Source organism: Lissotriton vulgaris, chromosome 2_1 (genome assembly GCF_964263255.1).
Source record: "Lissotriton vulgaris chromosome 2_1, aLisVul1.2, whole genome shotgun sequence".
Classification (NCBI taxonomy): domain Eukaryota; kingdom Metazoa; phylum Chordata; class Amphibia; order Caudata; family Salamandridae; genus Lissotriton; species Lissotriton vulgaris.
In genome coordinates, this window is record NC_141687.1 from 1620127347 (window position 1) to 1620152180 (window position 24834).

At 46.7% G+C, this 24834-nt stretch overlaps 1 protein-coding gene across 12 annotated transcripts in view; it reads left to right on the forward strand.

Annotated features, from left to right (window-relative positions):
- EYA3 (EYA transcriptional coactivator and phosphatase 3) overlaps window positions 1–24834 on the forward strand; it is a 1455294-nt gene that overhangs the window by 1304950 nt on the left and 125510 nt on the right. For all 12 annotated transcript variants that reach the window (XM_086957503.1, XM_086957498.1, XM_086957496.1 and 9 more), the window contains one exon: window positions 8660–8781. In XM_086957503.1, the coding sequence (XP_086813629.1) occupies window positions 8660–8781 (122 nt within the window). The remainder of the gene's footprint in view (window positions 1–8659; window positions 8782–24834) is intronic.

Consider the following 24834-nt stretch of genomic DNA (forward strand, 5'->3'; position numbering starts at 1 on the left):
CCAGACTCATGCCTCAAGATCCACTAGATGCGATTATCAATAAGTACAAGGGTAACCGGAGTTGCTCTGAAGAGGTGACCGAGACGGCACAGATTCCTGATTGCCTAGCAACTAGGTGCGTTCAGAGAGTGCCATCATAGTCCCAATCTGTAGGAGGCTGGCTTAGCATACGGTGCACACTTATTTAGGTGAAGCGCCTGTAGGAGAGTAGGGTCTGCAATCCTATGATCACCCCAGATTTTTGCTTTTTTGCTTCACTGGTTTACGACTTCTCTGGCTGTGGGCCTGCTAATCAGACCCACAGCCTTGCTGTTCTCTCACTAAATTGACACGTGTACCTTAGGTGCATTTACCAATTGGTACTGGGCCACCTTATCAGACCCTGTAACTCGGGGCATAGGTGTACCCAGGGCCTACCAGGGGCTGCAGCATGTATTATGCCACCCCTGGCTGGCCATCTAAATCTAACACAACTGGCTGCACGACAGCTGGGGCGAGGTGGTGTAATCACCCCTTGCTTTAGATATAGTATACCTATATCTAACCCTAAAATGGACACACAGATTCCTATCAGTCACTCCTATGGCAGGCCTTGATAATCCTGAAGGCAGAGTGCTTGGAATCGTGTGAGATGGTGCTTTGGCATGAGCTGAGCCCGTTTGCAGCTTGCGGTACCAAGTCCTAATAGCTGTTCCATGATAACGCATGCCATATACTCTTAAGTGCATTATAATCCTCGCGGTTATTTGCTATCTTTGGTATCGCTTTATCAAAACATGTCGAGTAAGGTGTCATACGAATTGGAATACTAACCCCTCGCCAATTCTGGCGACGGGGTTAGCATTCCACCCTTCTAGAGGGACACGACATGTATGTAACTGTGAACCCCGGTTAAAGTTAACTCGAGCCTCAGCATCACAAAATGGATGCTGCCACCACAGACACAAGTCTGACCCCCTGCAGCTGGGAGTCCTTCCAGCGAGGGGAGCTTGGACAAAGGGTTTCCTGTCAGGGGCGGTGCTAGCACCATCCCAGACAGTTTTTTTTGTATCCTGGGTAGGCAGGGCTTTAGAGGAAGGTGACTGCAAGTGGCACCCCGGTGCTCACTATGCATCTGCCGGCTAGAACCAGTTCCAGGGGCACACCAGCCCCTGAGCTGGAGAAAGTCCGGCATGGGAGAGGGGTGTAACCACCCCCCTTCCTAGTCCCACCCATGGGCAGGACCTAGTCGCGTGCCAGCCCCTTTTCCTAGTATAAAGATAGGAGCGGGCCCCCTTCCAAATTAGATCATCTTTGAATACTGAAACTACTTTCTACGAAAGGAACTCAAGACTTCTTCCTAAGATTTCTCCCTTGTGACTAAGGAGTAGTCACCCTGCATCCGCAGGCACCATCCAAGCATCGTGGTCTGCTGTAAGTCTCTCCTCCGGATCAAGACTGCCCAGCTCGACGAGAACCGGCTTCCCTGGCACCTCTGACCTCTACCTGCATCTTCAGCTCAGCTGAGATCCGTGGGTGTGACGAGACCTCGAGGGACCGGCCATCTTCAGGACTGCACGACGCTTGCCCAGCACGACCGCCGAGGGATCTTCGAGTGAGTGCTTTGAGGTGTGAGAAGCCCCAACCCTGAGCAGCTCCAGCACCGAAGTTCAGCCTCCCAGCCTCCACGAGATCTGCGTGGGGCCCTTCTGCTCTTTGCTGCTCACCGCGTTGTCTGGCTACTAGCCTGCTGGCTTGTGGCCTTCCCGACGGCGAACGACGACATCAACACCGCTGGTCTGGTTGCTCCAAACTGGCCCTTGCTCCCCTCCAACAGAGGAGCACCCCGGACCCTCCGGGTCCACTCCAGACGCCATTTTAAGTCCACCGCGTGGGCTTGCATTTGCCAAGACTTGTTGCCCCAATCCTGGGTCCAGCGACGTCGACAGCAGAAACCATTGTGGGACATCTTGCACCTCCATCCTGGTCGCCGACAACGCCTCCTGGACCGTGAGACTGCAGAGCCCAGCGTCGCCCACTCACCTGGTCGAGGTGACTCCATCCGGTGCCATCCTGGTGCCCATCTAATCACTGGCTAGTGATTCAGAACTTGGTCCCCTCTGCTTACAGGTGTCTTCCATCTTCGATCCAGGCTTGGATCCCTCCGAATCTCTTCACTGGTCGCCTGCCAGCAACTTCTTCTTTCAGGCTCCATAGACTGCAACGAGGATTCCCGACGTCTTTCCAGACCTATGCACCCGCAGCCCCTGGGCTAGGTAAACTCAGCATTTCGGTGCTCCAGCATAGTCTTGCTATCCAAGGGTCCAGATCCTTTTTCGTTTCAGCTCTACCTAGTCGGATTCGTCCGATATCACTAACTTTACGAAATCTAGCGTCCATAGACTTTGTCCCGCATCCCGCGTGAGAGTGCACACTCTGCACCCGATCTCCCTAGGCCTCCTGCTAGTAATCTGAAGATTCAGTAGTCAAGTCCTAGCGATCCCAAAGCCTATTAGCGTAGTACTTACCTGCTAGTAATTTCGCATTCCACTTTTAGAGTATATGGTTTTTCGTGCCCCTCTGGCATTTGTGTAAATTGTGCAACTTTGCGTATTTTCCTAAGAGCTTTGTATTGTGCTTAGCGCCCTGTCCTCATAAAGAGTCCAGGGCTGTTGTGTTCTAAATAAATATACTTTTATTTTCATAACTTGTGTGGTGTCCTTTCACTTGGTGTTCAAGGGGTATATGTGATGGTATAACAGCTGGCTTAACACGCCCTCTAGAGTCTAGCCTAAAGACTGCTCTTGTCCATGCTACTAGGATAGCTGGTCTACGGTTGACTTACAACCAATCATCAATAAGGGTCGTTTGGACTGATACATAGTGATCACTAGAATAGTGAGCACTGCATATCAGGCCAACTTCTCACAGCGCCTTGCACAACCCTTAATGATGATTTTAGTGGTATTAGACAACGTTAGAAAGCTCTCTTAAGTGGTAGCTGCGGAGAGCAGCCTTCAGTCTTATCTTGCATGAGTGTTAAGTTGCTTGTTTTACCAGATCAAATCATGTAGTGTAGGTGAAACTAAAAATAACCACACAAAGTATATGTAAAAAATAGTTCTATTTATTACAGAAAACTCACACATTGGTATATCTCCTACCCGAGATATAAACACGAATACACAAAAATTCTTCAATTGTAAAAGGTAAGTAAGCACAAAACACAGAGGTCTCCAGGGGGAGACCAAACCATATACATAGGAAGTGGAATGCGAACAGCAAAGGAGGGTGGGACTTGGACCAGAAGACCCAAAGGAACCACCCAAGGTAAGTGCCCAGAACCCCCACAAAGGCTGTTGGCAGACTGGGAATACAGCTATGTGGCCAATGGAAGCCAATGGAGAAGTTGTGGTTGAAATTTTGCAGAAGAAGGACCCTTCCCAGGTGGACCAAAGAATTCCCTTGGATGACGGAAGGTTGAAAGCCACCCCACCCTTGGATGCCTAGGAACCACTAGGGAAGCCAGGTGCATAGGGGTGAAGAGACGTAGGAAACCTCATTAGAGGACAATGGATGACTTGGAGAAAAGTGCCTCTGGAGAAGAATTTAGATAGAATCCAAGGGTGTAGAACCTGCAAGCAGAGGGGACAGAGTTGTTGCCCCTCTGGAGTGACCAGGAGGCACAGAAGAGCAGTCCCCACCAATGTTGGACGATTCAGAAGAGTTGATTGTGACCTTGTTGCTCCATATGTGAGAATCAGGTGACGCTAAAGAAGACCAGGAGCTGTGTGTATGAACTGTCTCACGTTGGATATCAGTGACTAGGTGATCGGCGTCCGGCTGCAGCACCGACAAGCCTTGGTAGCCGCAACTGGTGTGGAGAACAAAGGAGGAGGTATGTTGGGACCAGCAAGATCCAAGGGACTCACAAACAGCAGGGGAGTCAGAGCAGGCCTGAACAAGCGTCGGAGCCCACGAAAGCAAAAGACGCTCGTGAGGATCCCCAGACCAAGGAAACGGGCGTCTCAAGGGGACCTTGAGAAGCTTGCTAAGAAGGAGGGCCCATAATGCAGAGCATGCAGGGAGGATATTGTACTTGGCAGGAAAAGATCCTGTAGGCTGGAGCTTCTTGTAGCGCGGAGATCTCGAGAATGCAGAGCCACCAAGCCTTGGCAAGTGAACGCAGTGTACAGGGGTTCAGTCCCAGCGGTTCCGATAAGGGATACTGGCATCAAAATTGCAGAGAGGACTGATCGGGCCTCGAGGGAGTTGCAGAACCACCGCCTGTGTTGCTGAGCCTCGGGAAGTCCGTAGGACGACAGGCACAGCAGACCGCTCAGCTTTGTTGCGGTGCCTGCAGAGGCAGGGGAGTGACTCCTTGACTCCAAGGGAGATTACTTCGGGTGTTCTTAATGCCCACAGGCACAGGGGAAGATCTGGAAGAAGCACAGACATAGACAACGAAGTAGACTTGCAGAACAGTTAGACCAGGAGCAGCAGGAGTCTTCCTTGGTGCAGTCTCGGTTTCAGGCTATGTCCATGTGTCCAGATGGTCGAAGAGAGAACGTGATTTCAGCCTTGAGTCTTGTCCCAGGACGAATGTAAGGAACTACCCACAGGTAATCCCTTACGTACCCTAGGGAAAAAGTTGGAACGACTTTAGCGTCCCTCCCAGAGGAGGGGCTGCTCAGAGGAGAGAATACTCCCATATCCTGTGTCTCAAGTTTTGCACCAGAGCGGGAGCCAGGTACTCCCTGAACTTGCTCAAACTGGCATTTCGTGTCTGTGGTCAGCAGCACTGGCTTGCTGTCAGACCCTGAAAGGCTGTTACTGGGAGTACAGGAGGTACCCTAAGGGAGCCACCCCCCAGTTCATGGGATCGTACATCCAACACTTGAATCTGTGTTTGGGTATGATTCCAACTTGTTTGATACAAAACATGACCAGTTTTGGTAAAGTCACTATATAGTTAGACGTCTCGTATTGACTGATGTCCACTATATGTTTTAACATGTCTTACCGCACTTACAAAGCCTGGAGGCTCTGCTCCAGGGTTTGTGGGGATGTCCTGCTCATGCAGGGGCACCCTCACACTTATAACCAAACACCCTGCCCTCAGGACTGAAGAGCATGCCATAGGGGTGGCGTATAGGTTTTAAGTGCAGTGACCTCTGATGTAAGAAAACGTATGTTGTCGTGAGAGGTGCAAGCACCAACTCACACAGGCTGCACTGGCAGGCCTGTAGTTACAGTTTGAGTGGTCTCTCAAGGGTGACACAATACATGCTGCAGCCCATGACTCAAGCCTGGTATACCTATGCCCTGGGTATCTTGGTACCATCTACTATGGATTTACAAGTCTTCACCTGTAACCAATTGTGGATGTACAAAAGAACTTGCTGTGGTCAATTTCTGCTACTCAAAACCCCAGTCAGACTAAGTTAAAAACATAATGACACAAAGCAAAAAGTGGGGTAACCATGAAAGCAGATCCTACTTTCCTGCTGCTGCATTAGCCATTGTGAGGGTGCTGGCATTAGAAGTAGGTTGTGGTTGTTATTTCCTCTACTTTCTGGAACCCGAGAAAGATGGCAGTCTCTGCCGTATCCTAAATCTGTAAAGGGTGCCTACAAGGGATTTTGTTTACAAAAAACGTGTATTGTTTAGTTACTCATGGGGTGAGTCCTAAAGGAACATACACCAAAATGTCATTAGACAACAATAAATGCAAGTTGAGAGCACAAAACCATGGGAATATCCTATTTGTTTGAAAATATTAGTATTTTTATATAGCAGAGGTTAAAAACGAGTACAAAAACATGAAACAAATCAGCAATAAGTCATGAAAGGAAGTAAAATCAAATGAATCCAACAATTCATGACCGACATCTATTCCAAACAAATCAAAAGTGACAAATCCTCATCATGAGAATAAAAATCACTGGAGATCAACAAGTATCTCAAGAATATATGGTTGAGTCGACGTTTCGGTCTTTGTGGCGTCAGTCCGTCAGACCATCTTCAGGACAGTAGATGTTGCTTAAAAGAAGACTCCTATACAAACATAATACAATGCGTTACAACACTTGCAAACATGATTGTACTGTCTATTAATTACATTAATTAAATAGGATACCCGTGTCTAAGAGAAAAGAATCAAAATATCATGTGACATTTCAATATTGTCATCACATAGTGCCATAGTCAGATTTGTGCACATCCCAGGTGAAAACATGCTTGCATATGTGTCACCACCTTCACCTCAGTCAGTACTGATAAGTAATACCGAGCTCACTTCTGTATTCAGTAAATCAACGATAAAGGCTTCGCGTGGATCTATGGTCAGAGCCGCAAAAGTATCACCATAAAAAGAATACGTAGATGACAGCCGATCAACTGCTCTATTCTACTCTCTTTCGTTATGTTATGTTAATGAGCTAATTGCAAACATACCTGACACACAACAGAAGTACGTGAAAATTAAGAAACCAGCAGTAGCATCTATTTCAGAGGGAAGGAAACACTCTTCCGTTCATCACTTGTCGCTAGTATCTGTAACACGCAAGGCAACATCATATGTTGGTGTTATCTATCTCACATGTTGTATCTAAGGCTATGGTTCATATAAGATTACTTTGTTAGTGTATTGAATGAAATACCAAAGAAGGAAGGACCAATCGTGGTAGCAGTGCTTCCTTAGACATCAAATTAAATGTATCTCTCCGGAGGTCCTCATGTTATCAAGATCAAGAACGATGAACCTCTGCATCTTATACACAGCTGATACACTATATACTTATTGGATCTGCAAGGACAGTTTATATATTGCTGAAAGTTGTGAAACCCTTTCACATCTGCCAAACCATCAAGCTGCCAACATTCTTTGCTCCACCTCATTCCTCTAAATAACATAATACCTTCTATACTGCTTGGTCCCTAAGAGGGCAGTGTCCTTTTATATAGACCATACCAAGGAGCATTGGGTGGACTAGCAACTATTTTTACGGTTCACTGGATTGAAGAAGGGAAAAGCAGTGTAGAAACGGACCATCTCCAGAGCTCTGTATAAAGATCTGCTACGCATTGACCTGGAACCAATGCCCGGAGGGCTTGCATGCTCATCCCACCCGAGCCAAGGCTGCGTCTACAGTTTTAGCTCATGGAGTTCCTGTTCTGGATATCGGCCAGGCTGCTATGTGGGCCTCTTTGCACACATTTGCAAAATGCTACTGCCTCAACGGTCGGGTCCATCGTGACAGGTAGTTTGTCCTTTCAGTCCTTAAGGACTTTTTGTTCTGAGTCAGTTTGCAGACCCACATCCAGGGAGGTATTGCTTTGGTACCTTTTCTAAAGTAAGTCATCTTCTGCTAGAAGTCTCTATCTTATGAACTTGTTACTCACCTTCAGTACTGCTTTATCTGTTAGGGACTCCAGCTGCAGGTTCCTTACCGATCCTTCCATTCTCCCCATTCTGTGAACTGAACTTCTTCAGCTAAAAAGGTCGTTTTAGGTCCTAGGAATATGCACACTGGTCATCCACCTTCTGCTGTGACTGTGCTTCTGACATGGAAAAAGTAAAGAACTGAAGTCACCGAGCTGGGGTGGCACCAATATAGTCAACATGCAAGTCTTATCCAGTGCAGATGATGCAGAGTCGTTCGCCACCTATTGATGTACAGAGGTACCGCTCAAGATTTTCTGAATCCAGTCTGACACCTGGAGAATATTCTACTGTAAGGAACGTGCAGCTAGATAGTTACTACCGGATAAGGCATTACCAAAAGTATGTGGCTTGTTTTTTAATTCACAATTATTTAAAAGAAAAAAAAATATTGGGGAGAGTGGTGTTATTATAAATTGACTTGAGGAACCTGTTGTCCATATTACATTTTTTTGATGCGTTTACACTGCTCCCACAAATAAACCTGAGGATACCAACTACATTTTGACCTCCAATTTCAACTCCTTTCACATTTACTAAACATTTAAAAATGTTCTTCTTTACTTATATACACTTTAATAATCTATTAATATCTAAGCCGTCACAGATCACAGGTTAAGAACTGCTGGTTTAGAAGATTTTGAAGAAAGACAATTTTAAACCTTTGAGACCATGTTCCTTCAATATGCAGTTTTTTCCAGTATAATCATTCAATCTGGTGTTTAAGTTGTAGGGAGTTGTAAAATTCAAGGTTATTTAAACCATATATGCCTTGGGGTGTTCAATATGGTAGGACAGACTAGAATGTTCCAGTTTATCTGTGCTAGTGATACTCCATTATTCTGTTGTTAAACTGTCCTAGGACACTATGGATCCGTGATTTTTTTATTTTTAAGCCTTACCTTTTAACTGAGCTGCCCCAAGGTTTTGTGATAGTGGCAGTATTGAATGCTTCAGTGTACAAGACCGAAGGTGGTAAATGTCTTCCCTGTTGGGACTTCCAAAGGAGAAAAAGCCTATAGGAAAGGAACTACATGGGGTGATTTCGGCAACAAGGTCATGGCCTTGATGAATTCGAACATATCTAATTTGGTAAGTAACAATGTAGAAAAGCAGGGCATTGAGTATTAATTGCAACTAAATAGCAGATGCACTTGTCAGCAAGAATCTTCTTAACTGAACATTGATGCTGTGCTCTTGCTCTAAATCAAAAACATTGTTTTCTTTCATTTATAGGAAAAGCTGTGTGAATGTCTTGATCACAACAACACAACTTGTGCCCGCATTGGCTAAAGTTTTACTCTATGGATTAGGAGAAGTTTTTCCAATAGAAAATATTTACAGTGCCACAAAGATAGGTATGAGCTTGTTTGGTTACGTTTTTAAAGAATTTGACTGTTACTTGGTTGTGTATGCTTTGAACTAATCGCCATATATTTAAAAAACAAGGGAAGCCAGTATGGTGACCCGGGGTGATTCAGTATTTAGAAAACAAAGGTCCGGTTGAGGCCACTAAGGTCCTCATGAGGCCTAGGCCACTTAGTTATCTTAGACAGCGTTATTCAGGTAAAACAAAGTAAAGTAGTCCAGGCTGGACTGGTTATGCAATATATGCAGGGACACAAGGTTTGGTATGAACTCACATTTATTAACGGCATAAATGGAGTATCATAGTATAATTCTAGTAATAGTTCTGGTGCTCACATAAAAAGTAAAAGTGCGTGAAGTGAGGGGTGTTCGTGACATTAAAAATGACATTGCATTGACAACAATTTGCAAAACTCCAAGTTAATTAGTGATAGTAATAGACTTTTGGTTGTAACGTTCGACGCCGTTTTGATCTCATGAATGTGATATCATCATCAAGACAAGACAGTATGAGCAGGTAGAATCTATTAAGAGGTAAACCAGAAGTCAAACAATGGTCCCGGGAAGAACAAGTAAACCAACAGTTAATCTTAACAATTCTAGGAATAGAAGCCTATGCGCTTGTCAGTTGAACCAATTATGGAGAGCTCACTGGTTGGTAAATTAAATTAATTATAACTACGGTGCTAGTTACTCAGCAGACTGGTACAAAATTAGAAGAGTTAAGAGGAGGATAGTCAAGCCATGTCTGCACATGGGTGAAATAGCTCATAAAGGGATGGACATTAACTCCATGGTGAGTGTACGTGCTATAAGAGAAATGAGTATTAAGGTAAAAGTGTCTGGCCGAGGGGGAAGTGGTGGCATTAGGGTACTAATCAAGTTGTATGGATATACAGTCAGCAGTCAAGGAAGGAATCGAGGTACTGGGCAGGGAGGGGGAGGGAGATGGGGAGCCTCCTCTGTCATGATGTGTGCACGAGGCGAAGTGCTAGAGCTATAGTCAGGGCAGGCATGTGACTAATACAAGTTAAGGAGCAGAGGTAAAAGTGATAGAACGACAAAAGCTGGCGCTGATACTTGCCAGAGTAGGCGAGATGGTCGGCGTCAGTGGAAGCTTAATTAGACCTGAGCAAGCGATCCGTTCTTTCTATAGGGGCAAAGAAGGGAGGTATAAGGTTGGGTCAACTGAGAGCCTAAGCAGTTGCCGTATAAGTCAGAGGACTTACTTGAGTTGGAGAATTATGTACGTCATGCCCGAAGCGTGGCAAGCACGGCTGGTGCAAGATGGGTGTGCTGAAGAGGAAAAGGGGTTGTATTAATGTTATTGCAGGTTGCCGTGTAAAATTGGGCACTGACTAAGTGTGCAAGAGCTGAATTTACTTGAAGCCACGGGGCTGTTGCCAGTTAAGACGGAGGATGCTTGATTATCCGCCCGGTGGTAGGGCTGCATCGGTATCAGATGCAGTTGAATAAATCTCTGGAATTGGAAGGAACGACGGGTACAGTTAAAGGAATAGTCGGGGGGTAAGAAAATCGGGCATCCTGGAAGGGACTTACTTGTTAGTGACTGCAGGAGAGGCCCGACGAGTCTGCGAGGATCGTGAATCAATCACCTAGTGATCCCCTGAAACAGTGGAACTTGTTAAGCAGTGCACGAGGAGTTGCGCGCATGGGCAATGCGAGCAGGCTCTGCTGTGTAATGGACTGCACGCCTAGTTCCGTGATTGAGAATAGTAGCTCAAAAGTAGCCGCCATGTTGGGAGGGTGTGTGGAGTTACCTAAGGCATATGAGACATATCAATGCCCCAGTTACTGCGGTGTAGGCAGTTGGATTGCCAGGAGGTGCAGGAGAGGATAGGTGCTAGGTAAAAGGTAAAAGCGTGATTGCATCATATTTTCAAGGTATATGGTTAAAATATACATGGATAAAAAATGGTGCATGGAGATATATGCACACTAAGAGAATACAGAAAAAGCGTCCAATTAGGCTGGAGGGCTATTACAAAATCCGGTTCTATTCATCCAGATTATTAAGTCCATTTTCGAAGGCACGACAGTTGAACATCCATTTGCATTCCAGTCTATAAAGAATAGCCTGAGGATCACCACCTCTGTTGTTAGGAGGAATGTTGTCAATCACTTGCCAGCGTAGGTCTTGTTCAGAGTGTCCTTTTTCTATGAAATGCTCCACCAATGGTGCAGTTGTGATTCGGCAGCGTATCTGGATTTTATGTTGGCTTATCCTTGCTTTTACCTTTTGGGTGGTTTGTCCAACGTAGATACAGTTTCAAGGACATCGGACACAGTAGATGACATTGACTGAGTTACAATTCGAAAAGAAGCTGAATTTGTGCGTAACAGTACCATATTCAAATTCTTTTGTGTTTTTCGTGAGTGGGCATGCAGCGCAGTTTCCACACTTAAAATGGCATATTACAGGTCGGAGACCTATACTTGGTTGCAAGTTGGTCTCATTACGGGATGGTCTATATGCCCGAACTAAGTGGTCCTTAATGTTGCCCCAACGGTTGAATGAGAAAAGGGGAACTTCATTGGTGATGTTGATAGAGGTGAGATGGGGCCAATTTCCAAGTTTGGTTATCTTGTTGCTAGCAGGACAGAAGGTGGTCACACAGGTAATGCAGGATATGGTATTTTTGGATCTGGTTTCTAGTAAGAATTCCCTGTGTGAAAACCAAGCATGTTTCATGGATCTTTTCATCAGTCGTCTAGGGTAACCCCTGTTCATAAGTTTGTCACACAGAAAGTCTGCTTCCCTGGAGTAATCTTCTTTTAGTTTGCAATTTCTGCCGTATCCTTAAAAATTTGCCATAGGCGAGGCCGTCCCTGAGTGCTCTAGGGTGGGCACTTTTGTAGTGGGGCAGAGTGTTGGGCTCTGTGGGCTTCCTGTATAAGGCCGTATAAAGACCTCCCTCATAGGGTTTGACAATGATGTCAAGATAGTCTACCTATGCATTGCTTTAATTGTAATTGAACCTGAGATATGGTTGGCAGCTGTTGAGCCATATGCAGAAGGAATCAAATTAATCAGTGGTGCCATGCCAGATCATGAACACATCATCAATGTATCGGTGCCAGCTTCTGATATGGTTACAGGATGACTAACTTGATAGAGGACAATGATTTATCTGTCGTCTACCAAGGGAATGGCAAAGTATGGGGCAAAAACTGCTCCCATACTCGTACCCTTGCACTGTTTATAGTACTTGTTATGGAACATAAAATAGTTCATTTACATGGGTTATCTCCAAAAGAGAGATGATAAATTCAGTCGGTACATTTTGTGGTCTGGGTTTGTTATTCAGATGGGTTTCAATGACTGTAGTGCCCTTGTCCTGCGGAATCTTTACTACTATTATAAAGGAAGAACTTTGAGGCTTTGAGGCGGGTAAACTCGGGAACCACACAGCCAATCCACACACCCGATACATCGTTGTATTCCTCAGGGTGTGCAGATGGACATAGGCTATATAAAGTTAAAAAATACGTTCTATTTAAAAAATGTACATTATAAAAAAAGTAGTCCCGTCGAAGTAGCGCCGGCCTCGACCTGCGTGCTGACGTCAGGAGCGCGGAGAGGTGCGGCGTCCAGGAGCGCGAGGAGGAGCGGCGGACATGGCGCGGGGGAGGAGCGGTGACGAGCGGCGGACATGGCGCGGGGGAGGAGGTGAGGAGCAGCGGACCGGCGGGAGGAGCGGTGACCAGCGGCGAGGAGCGGTGAACTGAGAAGCGGCGGCTGAGGTAAGCCTCCGGGAGACAATGTCGGGCAGGCGGGGGTCGGGGCAGGCGGGGGACGGGGACTTACACCAAAACAGAAGGAGGAGCGGTGAACTGAGAAGCGGCGGCTGAGGTAAGCCTCCGGGAGACAATGTCGGGCAGGCGGGGGTCCGGGCAGGCGGGGGACGGGGACTTACACCAAAACAGAAGGATAGAATTTAGATCGGCTGAGGTAAGGCTCCAGGGGACAATGTCGGGCAGGCGGGGGTCGGGGCAGGCGGGGGACGGGGAGTTACAGCATCTGCCATGGAGATTTATGCAGAGCGCCTCAACACTGGGCCTTTGTGACATCCGGGGGACAATGTCGGGGGTAGGGGCAGGCGGGGGACGGAGCGACCGGGGGCCCGGGCTGCTGGGCAATGTCGCGGCAGGCGGGGGTCGGGGAAGCTTGATTGCTCCCGGACAAGGTCGGGACGGGCTGCTAGTGTTAGTATAGAGGGATCCTATATCTAATGTGACCAAGAGTTCTTGTGTGGGGTCAAATTGTTCATGTTCATGTTGACTATGGTGTCAAATACTAGGTCATGAATGAAGAAGTAGCTGTATTTACCTAGTGCCTCGAGAATAGATCCGCAGCCTGATAGGATTGGCCTCCCTGGAGGGTTATCTTGATTTTTGTAGACCTTGGGAAGTGTATGTTCGAGGCATGTGGGCTGCTGAATTCATACCTTGTGCATAGATCGCCGCCTAGTGTTGGGTCCGGAGGATTGCACCTTGTGGCCTGGAAGAGTTTTCGAAGTATCACGAGATAGGTGACTCCTCCCCTACACTACAGTGCGCATGGGCATCTTCTCCATCCTCAGATTGTTTTTTTCTGCCATTGGGTTCGGATGTTATTCCTCTACTTCAGCTTCGGAACCGAAACTAAACTTCATTAAAAGGCCAAAAGGCCTTCGACTTCGACTGTATTGTTCTCGCTCGGTACTTCTTGACTCGACCAAACTTTCCATCTTGATCCAGTCGTCGACGCGGGCCGTTGGGCCTTTCGACGCCACATGGGCCTGCTGTCGATGGAAAGGAGTCCGTTCAAAAGGTGCCCAAAATGCCACTCCAAATTCCCGCATACTGACAAACATACAGTATGCAACAAGTGCTTATCACCAGAGCACAACGAAGAAAATTGCCCAGCTTGTGCCCAATTCCGTTCGAAGAAGACCATCCAGATTCGACGGGCCGCTAGGCCAGAGATGCAGCGACCGGCACCGGAGAACTTCGATGATGAACATGACCTACTGGAAGCGGCAGACTCTGATCTAGAGATCGTCACCGTCGAGGACCAGTCGGACTCAGACGACGAGATCCCACTGGGGCAAAACGTGAGTACACAGCCCCCAACATCGCTTATCCCGAAATCGAAGGCTCCGGTCGAAGCATCGCCTAAAGGCCTTAGCCGAGATCGACAAGTCCCTTCAGAAGCCCCGCCTGCCGGCTCGGCTCCGTAGCCAAAAACAAAGCCTTCAGATAGCCCAGGTCCAAGCAACGTTCTCCCCAAAAAGGTTGTCGAACCCAAGATGGTTGTCGAACCGAAGGTCATGAAACCGAAGAAGGCCGTAGAGCCAAAGGTTGTTGAACCGAAGAAAGGCGTCAAACCAAAAGTCGCCGAGCCGAAGAAGGTGGTCGAACCAAAGAAGGTTGCCCAACCCAAAAAGGTTATCGAATCTAAGGCCACCGAGCCGAAGAAAAACCTCGAACCAAAGCGGGTCGTCGATCCAAAAGGAACACACGACCCAAAGAAGGCCGTTGATCCTAAAAAGAGTGGAGATCAACAAAAACAGGATCACACCACAAAACCCGTTGATACGAAAAAAGTAATCGAGTCGACAAAAACATTGAGCCTAAGAAAGCTGTCGAGCACAAAAAGTCTATCGAACCAAAAGCTCAAGTCGATCCGAAAAAGACGGCTACACCAACAAAAGACGTCGAACCGAAAAAGGTTACCGACCCCAAAGCAACGGTCGAGCCGAAAAAAGACTCCACAACCGAAGGCCCTCCAGCCAAAAAGTCTCAAACAAGTCAGTAAGACAAAAACATTGGCGCCAAAGACACGGACAGTGGAAGAAGAACTCTTCCATCCCGATCCGGAATCAGAGGAACAATCTAAACTGTACATAAACCCTGAGACTGGCAAAGTTACAGTTTATTACCGGAAAAAGAGACCATTGGACTCAGACACTTCTTCCCCTGTTCCTCCGAAGAAAAAGGACTTTGGGACTTCTCCCTCTAGGCCCTTTACTCCTCCTCCTTTCTATCCCAATATGCCTTTTGTGCACATTCTGACTATAATGATGAGGATAACATGGGGGAAGATCCTCAAGATGACTTTAACGAACCAGAGGATCCACATCCACAGGATGACACATGGGAGGATCAGAATGATCCATACGACACACAACCCATCCCTGATACCTCCCCATACCCTACAAAGCAGTCGCCTACCGACGACACCATTGTGTTTAACCAACTGCTAGATAGGGCAGCAAAATACCACAAGGTCGACATGCACACTGACCCAATAGAAGAAGATTTTCTATTCAACTCTTTTCCTACCTCTGAGAAAAATGTCAGGACCCTTCCTATGCTAAAAGGGGTACTAAAACACGTGCCCGATATGTTTAAAGATCCAGCCAGAGCACGTGTACTCCATCCTAGGATTGAAAAGAAATAAAAAGCGGCCCCTACAGACGCTGCTTACATTAAAGGCCAGTTGCCTCTAGACTCATTGGTAGTAGCAAACGCTCGCAAAAGAGCTAAACAGCAAACAACAGGAGATGCTCCACCTCCTGACAATGAGTATAAGATATTGGAAGCCTCAGGCAAGAGAGTGGCCTCACAGGCTTCCAATTCATGGAGAATCGCAAACACACAGGCTCTACTAGCTCCCTATGATCTAACACACTATGATCAGCTTGAGAGTTTAATGCAACACCTGCCAAAACCTTACAAAGCTCAGGCTAATGACCTCATTCAAGAAGGCAAATTTATTACCGATGCCTCCATTAAATGTGCGCTTGACGCAGCCGACACAGCAGCCAGGTCCATTAATACTAGCGTATTACTACGCAGACACGCGTGACTACGCATCTCTGGTTTTAAGAATGAGGTCCAATCCACCATCCTCAACCAGCCAGTTAATCAAGACTTCCTGTTTGGCCCTGCAGTAGACAGCATTTTAGAAAAAAGATATCGAAACTGCTAAATCTATGGGCGCACTGCCGTTTCAACTACACAGAGGTTCCTCTTGTCGCTCCTCCTACAGAGGCACCGCATGAGGCAACACTTCACAGACTTCCTCTACATATAAAAGCAACACCCAAAGTTCCTTTAACAAAAACTCTAACAGGGGAGGTTATAGGGGCAATAACAAGAAGGGCAGAGGACGTGGCGGCAAGAACACCAGAGCCTCCACTGTCACCAAACAGTGACTTCATCACACTCCCTCCACACCACCTCCCTCCACACCACCTAACACCAGTCGGAGACAGAGTCAAACAATTCCTACCAGTCTGGAACGCAATTACCACAGACAGGTGGGTGAGACAAATTATCCAGTATGGTTATTGCCTGGAACTCACTTCTACTCCACCCAACATACCACCCAAACACCGTCCTATGTCCAAAGAACACATCACCCTGTTACAGCAAGAGGTGAAATCCATGCTAGAAAAGGGGGCCATAGAGCCAGTCCCTATTCAACACCAAGGGACAGGAGTATACTCGCTATACTTCCTTATTCCCAAAAAGGACGGGTCCCTCAGACCAATATTAGACCTCAGACCGCTGAACCAATATATACTCTCAGAGCACTTCCACATGATCACTCTACAACAAGTACTCCAGTTACTCCAGCAAGGCGACTACCTAGCAACATTAGACCTCAAGCACGCATATTTTCACATACCTATACATCCAGCTCACAGAAAATACCTCCGGTTCACAATAGAAGGTGAACATTTTCAGTTCAAGGTTCTCCCCTTCGGGGTAACCACAGCCCCAAGAGTATTCACAAAATGTCTAGCGGTAGTAGCTGCACACCTCAGAAGGCAACATATCCACGTGTTTCCATACCTGGACGATTGGCTCATAAAAGCAAACTCGTACACGCAGTGTGCAAGCCATACATCTCAGACACTCCAGCTGCTACACAGCCTGGGTTTTTCCATAAACTACCCAAAATCGCATCTAAAGCCCTCCCACATACAGCAATATCTGGGAGCTACAATAGACACCTCAGTAGCAAAGGCATACCCAAATTCAGCCAGTATAGCCAACATGCAGACTCTCATTCAAAGATTTCAGCCACAACACTCTTTGCCAGCTCGAGTGTTCATGCAGCTCATAGGCATGATGGCCTCCTGCATATTCATTGTCCCTCATGCCCGACTTCAAATGCGTCCACTGCAAGAATGCCTATGCCGGCAGTGGAACCAAGCTCAAGGACAAATTAAGGACCTAGTGTTGGTAGACAGTCGCGCTTTCAACTCTCTGCAGTGGTGGAACCCACAAAACCTTTCCAAGGGGCGACTGTTCCAAGAGCCGGTTCCACAACTAGTACTAACAGCGGACGCATCACTGACAGGCTGGGGAGCCCACTTACTTCAATACACAGTCCAAGGGCTCTGGACAATCAAACAAAAGAAACTGCATATCAACCAACTAGAGTTGCTAGCAATATTTCTGGCACTAAAAGCATTCCAGAAATACTTGTACAACAAGGCAGTGTTGATCCTTTATGGACAACATGCCAGCCATTACTACATCCATAAACAAGGAGGGACACACTCTTCACAGCTGTCCCACTTAGCACAGAGCATATGGAGGTGGATAATTCCTAGAAACATTTTTCTCCTAGCAGAACACCTGCCAGGGAAAGACAATCAAGTAGCAGATCTGCTAAGCAGACACAGCCAACAGCTACACAAATGGAAGATTCACCCCTGAGTTCTCCAACCATTCTTCTAGAAATGGGGGCACCCAGAGATAGATCTGTTTGCCACAAACGAAAACTCAAAATGCCAGTACTTTGCCGCCAGGTTCCCACATCCGTTGCCACAGGGCAATGCGAAATGGATGAACTGGTCAGGCAGATTTGCGTACGCTTTTCCACCAGCCCCACTGATTCCGCTGGTGGCAGGCAAACTACGTCAGCAGTCACTCACAAGGATCCTGGTTGCTCCCACATGGACAAGACAGCCATGGTACACAACGTTCCTGGAACTTTCAGTAGTTCCCCATCAAAAACTCAGCCTCTCGCCACATCTTTTAACTCATGGAGAAATCGAACACCCAGATCCCAATCAGTTGAACTTAGCGATCTGGCTCCTGAGATCTTAGAGTTCGGATACCCTAACTTACCTCCTGATTGCATGAACATTATCAAGTAGTCAAGAAGGCCAACTACTAGAGCATGCTATGCAGCTAAATGGAAAAGATGTGTAATCTATTGTAACAATAACCAAATCAATCCATTAGATGCTTCCATCCAAAACATTGTGTTACCTCTTGCATCTTCAAAGATGCAATCTAGCATAAAATTGTGAGGGTAGACAGACCTTTGGGGAGAGGGGGCGGATTGGCCGTCATTTACAGGGAGGGGTAGTCCTTTGCTGCTGAGCCACCGATTGCGGGTGCTGATGGCGAGGTTCTTCACTTTACTATAAAAATATCCCCGCATTTCACCTTAGGTGGTTCCGTGATTTATAGGCTCCCTGGCCAGGCCAATCATTTCCTTGACTCCTTAGAAGAATATATAGTGCCGCGGGCCTTAAGTTTCCCTAGGTTTCTTTTGGTCGGCGACCTTAATATTCATGTAGACACCCCTGACTCACCGGAAGCCCGTAGGCTTGGCGAAATTCTTACCCTGGCACAGCTTAATCAATGGGTTACTGTCCCAACTCATGAGGGAGGTCATCTGCTTGACCTGGTCTGCTCCAATTTTCCGATTCAATCTGTGACAGTGGAAAAAACAACTTGGTCTGACCATGACCTGGTCAGGTTTGAGTGGATATTGGAGGAACCTGGTCCCACACCCACCATCTGTCACACCCAAAAGATCAACGTGCCCGCGTTTAGACAGGCCCTGTCCAGAGCTCGCCCGAAAAATACGATGCTTCTGGACGAGGCAGTCGGCGAGTTTAATGAGTGGGTGCGGCAGGCGGCTTCTGCTTCCATCAAACGTACAACTGTGTCTAGGGTACGACATTCTCCCTCCCAACCCTGGTTCTCTCCTGAACTGAGGGTGATGAAACTTGGCTGTAAAAAATTAGAACGTGCGTGGAGGTGCAGCTATAGCCCAGAGGCTAAAGCAGCTCTACGTCTAGCACAAAAAAGTTACTATGCAGCCATCAAGGGAGCAAAAGGGAACTACTACGCAGGGCGTATTGCAAAAGCAGATAACAATAGCAGAGAGATCTTCGCTATTGTCAAGAGCTTTGTTGCGCCTGTGGCTGACGCAGTTGCTCTTCCGTCCTCTGCGCAATGGTGCGAGGATCTGTCCACCTTCTTTATTAGTAAAATAGCGAGGATCCAGCAGGACCTTATGGCGGCTATGTCTGCTGACTGCGTAGTGACCGACATGTGTCCTACACTATGTCCTTGTTCTGGACAACAGCTTCTGAACTTCGGCCAAGTTGCTGAGGGTGCTATTTTGCCTCTCCTGCAATCTCTGAAATCGGGTTCTCCCGCTGATCCGTGCCCGGCTCGGGTACTTTCAGAGGTGGCGGATCTGGTTTGTTCTGAGATCACACAGATAGTGAACCTCTCCTTGGCCTCAGGGAAGGTGCCGCTAGGGTGGAAACAAGCCAAACTTCTGCCGCTCTTGAAAAAACCAGGATTGGATGCGACGGTTCCTGGGAATTATCGTCCAATATCCCTTTTGCCAGCACTTACGAAAGTTTGTGAGAAGGTGGTCCTTCAACAATTGGAGAACTTTGTTGAATCCTCCAATGCCCTCCATCCTGCCCAATCGGGTTTTAGAGCTACCTATAGCACTGAGACAGCGCTAGTGGAGATGACTGAGGCGATTCGGGACTGTTTGGACGGAGGCGGTAGAGCGGTCCTAATTTTATTGGACCTCTCTGCCGCGTTCGATACCGTCCCCTACGAACTCCTTCTCGCTAGGCTGTCTACTATTGGTATCGGGGGAGTGGTGCTGGCTTGGTTGTCTTCGTTTCTTTCCGACAGGTCTCAGCAGGTCTGGATGCCCCCCCACGCCTCGGATCCTAAACCACTTCTCACGGGGGTCCCCCAGGGCTCCACTCTCAGTCCCTTACTGTTCAATGTTTACATCACCCCCCTGGTTTATCTAGCGGAACAGTTTGGGGCTAAGATAATAGGGTATGCAGATGATACCCAACTGCTGTTTACCTGGCCAGACGATAATTTGGATCCATCTGTAGTTCATCGGTGTCTGTCCTCTGTATTTCGCTAGGTAACTCAGGCCCAGCTGAAGTGCAATGAGGACAAGTCGGAGGTGCTTTTTTATGGTTCCTTCCCCCCCTGTTTAAGAACACACTGTGGCCCCCTAACATTCCTAGCCCGAAAGAAATGGGAAGACCGGCAAAAAACCTGGGCATCTGGTTTGCAGAGGATCTCAGATTTGAGGAGCATATAAAAAAGCTGACAGGCATCTGCTTTGCCACGCTGAAAATGCTCCGCAAATTTTTTCCTCTGCTCCCTAAAGAGGCTAAGGAGACGGTTGCCCGAGCTCTCATACTGGCAAGGCTGGACTACGCGAATGCTTTGTTCAGCGGTATTCCGGCCTATCTGGTGAAACGCCTGCAAATCATCCAGTACGCGGCCGCCGTCTGATTTTTAACATCCCCAGATGGAAGAGCGTACGTGCTGAGATGAGCTCCATTCATTGGCTCCCGGTTGCGCAGCGCATCCTGTTCAAATCTCTGGTGTTGGCGTTCAGAGCCATTCACGACCAAGGCCCCGTCTATCTGAGAAAGCGATTTATTTGTTATGTTCCAGCACGCTCTCTTAGATCATCCACGTTGCTGAAACTGTCCCTTCCCCGTTTCAAACGTGCCAGACTTAGTGGCCAATCAATCTCTGTGATTGTGGCCAGGGCCTGGAAGGCCCTACCTCTTCATCTGCGTTCCTCCCAAACTGTGGCGCTATTCAAGAAAAATCTAAAAACACACCTATTCAAGAGTTTAAAATAAGTTGTTCTCTCTGTGGTTCTGTTTCCCGCCTTTCCCCTTCGTGCCAGGATACTCCCAAGTAACGGAGCGCGCTACAAAATAGTTTATACATACATACATACATACTCTTCTATAAGGCTACATCTTGCTGCCATAGCAGCATATCTCCAAAACAGACAACACCTTTCCCTGTTTAGGGTACCACCAATCAAGGCTTTTATGGAAGGTCTTAAAAGGATAATTCCTCCAAAGCACCCACCTTCACCAGTCTGGAACTTAAATTTGGTACTTACCAGACTTATGGGACCTCCTTTCGAACCACTCCACTCATGTGAATAACAATTTCTAACATGGAAGGTGGCATTCTTGATTGCCATCACCTCCCTCTGGAGAGTAAGTAAGCTTCAGGCACTAACAATTCAAGAACCCTTCATGCAACATGCAGATAGGGTAGTACTTAGGACCAACCCTAAGTTTATGCCAAAAGTCCTATCCACTTTCCATATCAATCAATCAATAGAACTGCCAGTTTTCCTCGAAAAACCCACAGTCAGTAGCCGTAAGAGCCCTACACACACTAGATGTAAGGAGAGCTCTGCTATATTATGTTGACAGGACTAAATCATTTCGGAAAACAAAACAACTGTTTGTTGCTTTTTCACCGCAACATAAAGGTAATCCCATCTCAAAATCAGGAATAGCCAGATGGATAGTGAAATGCATTCAGATATGCTATCAAAAAGCTAAACGCACTCTAACAGTTCCCACAAGACTACACTCTACGCGTAAAATGGGGGCATCCATGGCTTTCTTAGGGAATATTCCCCTTGAAGACATATGTAGGGCAGCAACATGGTCTACCATACACACTTTCACTAAACACTATTGTGTAGACGTGCAATCAAAGCAGCAAGCTGCTGTAGGCTAGGCTGTCCTTAAAACTCTTTTTCAGACTGCTGCAGCTGGTACAGGTGACCACCGCTAGAGGAGACACTGCTATACAGTCTATGCACAAGATATGAATTCAGCAGCCCACATGCCTCGAACGGAATATGCTACTTACCAGTATGCATCTGTTCTTGGCATGTAGGGCTGCTGACATTCATATCGCCCACCCTCCTCCCCGTGCCTGTTGCAGCTGCAGTATTCTCTTGCAATATTCTCTTTTGCATGGCCATCTCTTACTTTGTTATATTCCATCTCTGCCACAATGGCGAAAAATAATCTGAGAATGGAGAAGATGCCCGTGCGCACTGTTGTCCAGAGGAGGAGTCACCTATCTTGTGATACTTAGAAGACTCTTCCAGGACAACAAGGTGCAATCATCCGGAAACAACACTAGGCGGCGATCTATGCACAAGATATAAATGTCAGCAGCCCTACATGCCAGGAACAGATGCATACTGGTAAGTAGCATATTCCTTATTACTGGTGTCCTGGGATTTTTATTGTTGAGATACAGAAACTAGTTAAGACTAATATAGCCTAGGTCTTCCGCTTCTTTAGTTATGGTCTGGATGAGGTTTTTTATCTCAGCTAGGGGGTTGTCTCAGTAGTTCATAGTGGGTCCTGTTGTTGAGTTGGCGTATAATCTCATTGTCATAAGATGTTTTGTCTTGGATGACAATACCACCTCCTTTGTCACATGGCTTAATGATAATAGTGTCCATGTTTTTTAGTTTGAGACTTTTCTTTTCTTCTAGACTAATATTGTAAGGAATAAAATCACGTTGATTTTTCAATTTGTCTAAGTCCTTCAGGACTACGTTTTCAAAAGTGATGACCTCTGGCAGTAGGGTGCCAGATGGTGGATTAAAAGTTGATTTGGGACGTAGACCTGTCGTATCATAGTTAGGTTGGGACTCTGTCAAGAAAAAAGATTTAAATCGTATTTTTCTAAAAAATTGAAAAATCTCAGTTTATATGGTGAGCCAATCAGGTTTCTCTGTGAGTACATAAAGTCCTTTGCTAAGGAGTGAAATTTCTGTAGATGCTAGTTGATGGTTAGACAATTTAAACCTGGGGACCAGTTCCAGCCCTTGGCTCTAACGTCCTTAGCAAATTCACTGTTCAGAAAGCAGCCTCCTTAGCTCCTTTAACACCACTTTTGAGACTTCTTACCAACCCACATCTTCACCCTCTTCTATCCTTCGGCAGCAGCCCTTGAACATCAGTCAGTATACAGACAAACATGCAAAGTTCTCAACATCGCACTCACCACTGCACTGTAACACATTAAATCAAATTACTACCAGGTCCTCATCTTAGCCCTGCTTGTCTAACCCAAACAGCTATACTGGATATTTTTTTATCACTTTTACAACAAAGAAATCTTTTGCTATTACAGATGCCCAGCTCTTGCACGCAACACAATTCTTTGTTCATACAGTCATGTTTCTTTCAAGTTCATGCAAAAGTTTACTTTTGTTTTATCCCTTTTCACCCCACCCCAAACTATTTGCCAAGCCTTCCCTCGTGGTCACTGACCTGTATCCTACTTCTCATTTAAGATAGCACTCAACAAACATATTTACTTACTACATCACTCTTTCACTTTCAAATATGCTGAAGGTCCTATACAGCAATGTTGATTCCTATCCTTGAATTAGTAATCCTTTGCTTCCCCACCAATACTTTTTGACCTGTAAATCTTAAACGCACCTCTCATTTTCATGCTCAAGACTTGCACCCCACCAACTCCATGTCAAGTCAGTACTGTTATACACGGTGTTCCGTCTATTCCATAAGATTTTAAAATTGGACAGTTTGCCCTCTTGGGTTGAAATTGCCTAGCCACACAAAAGCAAGATACCGCAAATTGTCTTTGGTCCGATTACAGATTGTTTTCTGTGCAGTCTTTGAATGAAGTTGTAAGTGTTGTACATAACCAGGATATGTGAGGAAACCATGATGTATAGCAAAAATATGTGTAGAAGAGGAGTTTTCCTTGTATCTGCAGTTGGTCGTAAGTGGCTGTAAATGGATGGCTTAGTATATGTTGCACACTTATTTACATGAAGCACCTTGCACTAATCCAGACAATCCTATGGTAATTTTAGTGGTCTTAGACTACCTTGGGAAGCTCTTTAAGTGGTAGTTGCGCCTTGTTTTACCAGCTCTAATCATGTAGTGTAGGTTAAACAAAAAAGAACCACACAGTGTCTATATATAAAAATAGTTTCCTTTATTACGCAACACTCACTAACCAATTGGTATATCTCCTGCCCAGAGATATACACACAAATACACAAGAATACTTCAATTGCAACAGGTAAGGAAGCACAGTACTCAGTGGTATCTAGCGGAGGGAGGCCAAACTATGTGCTAAAAAAAGTAGAATGCAAACAGCAACCGAAGTCAGGATTTGGACCAGGAAACTCAGAAGAGCTGGGGCCCCAAGGAACCACCCAAGAAGGTGAGTACCCAGGGACCCCACGGAGGCTGTGTGGAAACACAGCCACATACTCAATAGAAGTCAACGAGAAAGTCGTGGTTTCAGTTTTGAAGAAGGACCCTTTCCGGTGGACCCCGAAAAAACTCAGTGGAAGACAGAAGGTTGTAGAGTCACTAGTCACCCCACCAGTGGATACCTACACCAGGCAAGACGGGTGCATAAGTGCGAAGTTGCATAGAAAACCCCCGTATATTGCAATGGAGGGCTTCAGTAATGATGCTGCTGGCGAAGACTGTGCAAGAGTTCGGTGGAATCCAAGGGTGGATTCTTGAAGAGATGAAACTACAGACAGAGGGAACAGAGTCCATGCCACTCGGAGGTGACCAGGCGGCACGGAAGATTAATGCCTACCGATGTTAGGAGATACAGGAGTGATGGCTGTGACCTTGTAGCTGCGGCTGTGAGGACCAGGTTACACTGAGGAAGACCAGGAGGTGAGCACAAGCTATTCAACATCAGAAGTCGAGAACTAGGTCGGTGTCCGGCGGGCGCACCAACAAGCCTCGGCAGCTGCAACAGGCGTGGAAAGGGAAGGAGCAGTGTTGGGACCAGCAAGGTCCAAGGGACTCAAACAAGCAGGAGAGTCCGAGCAAGCAGGGGAGCACCATGAAGCAAGATAGGACCCTCGAGAGGAACCCCCAGGC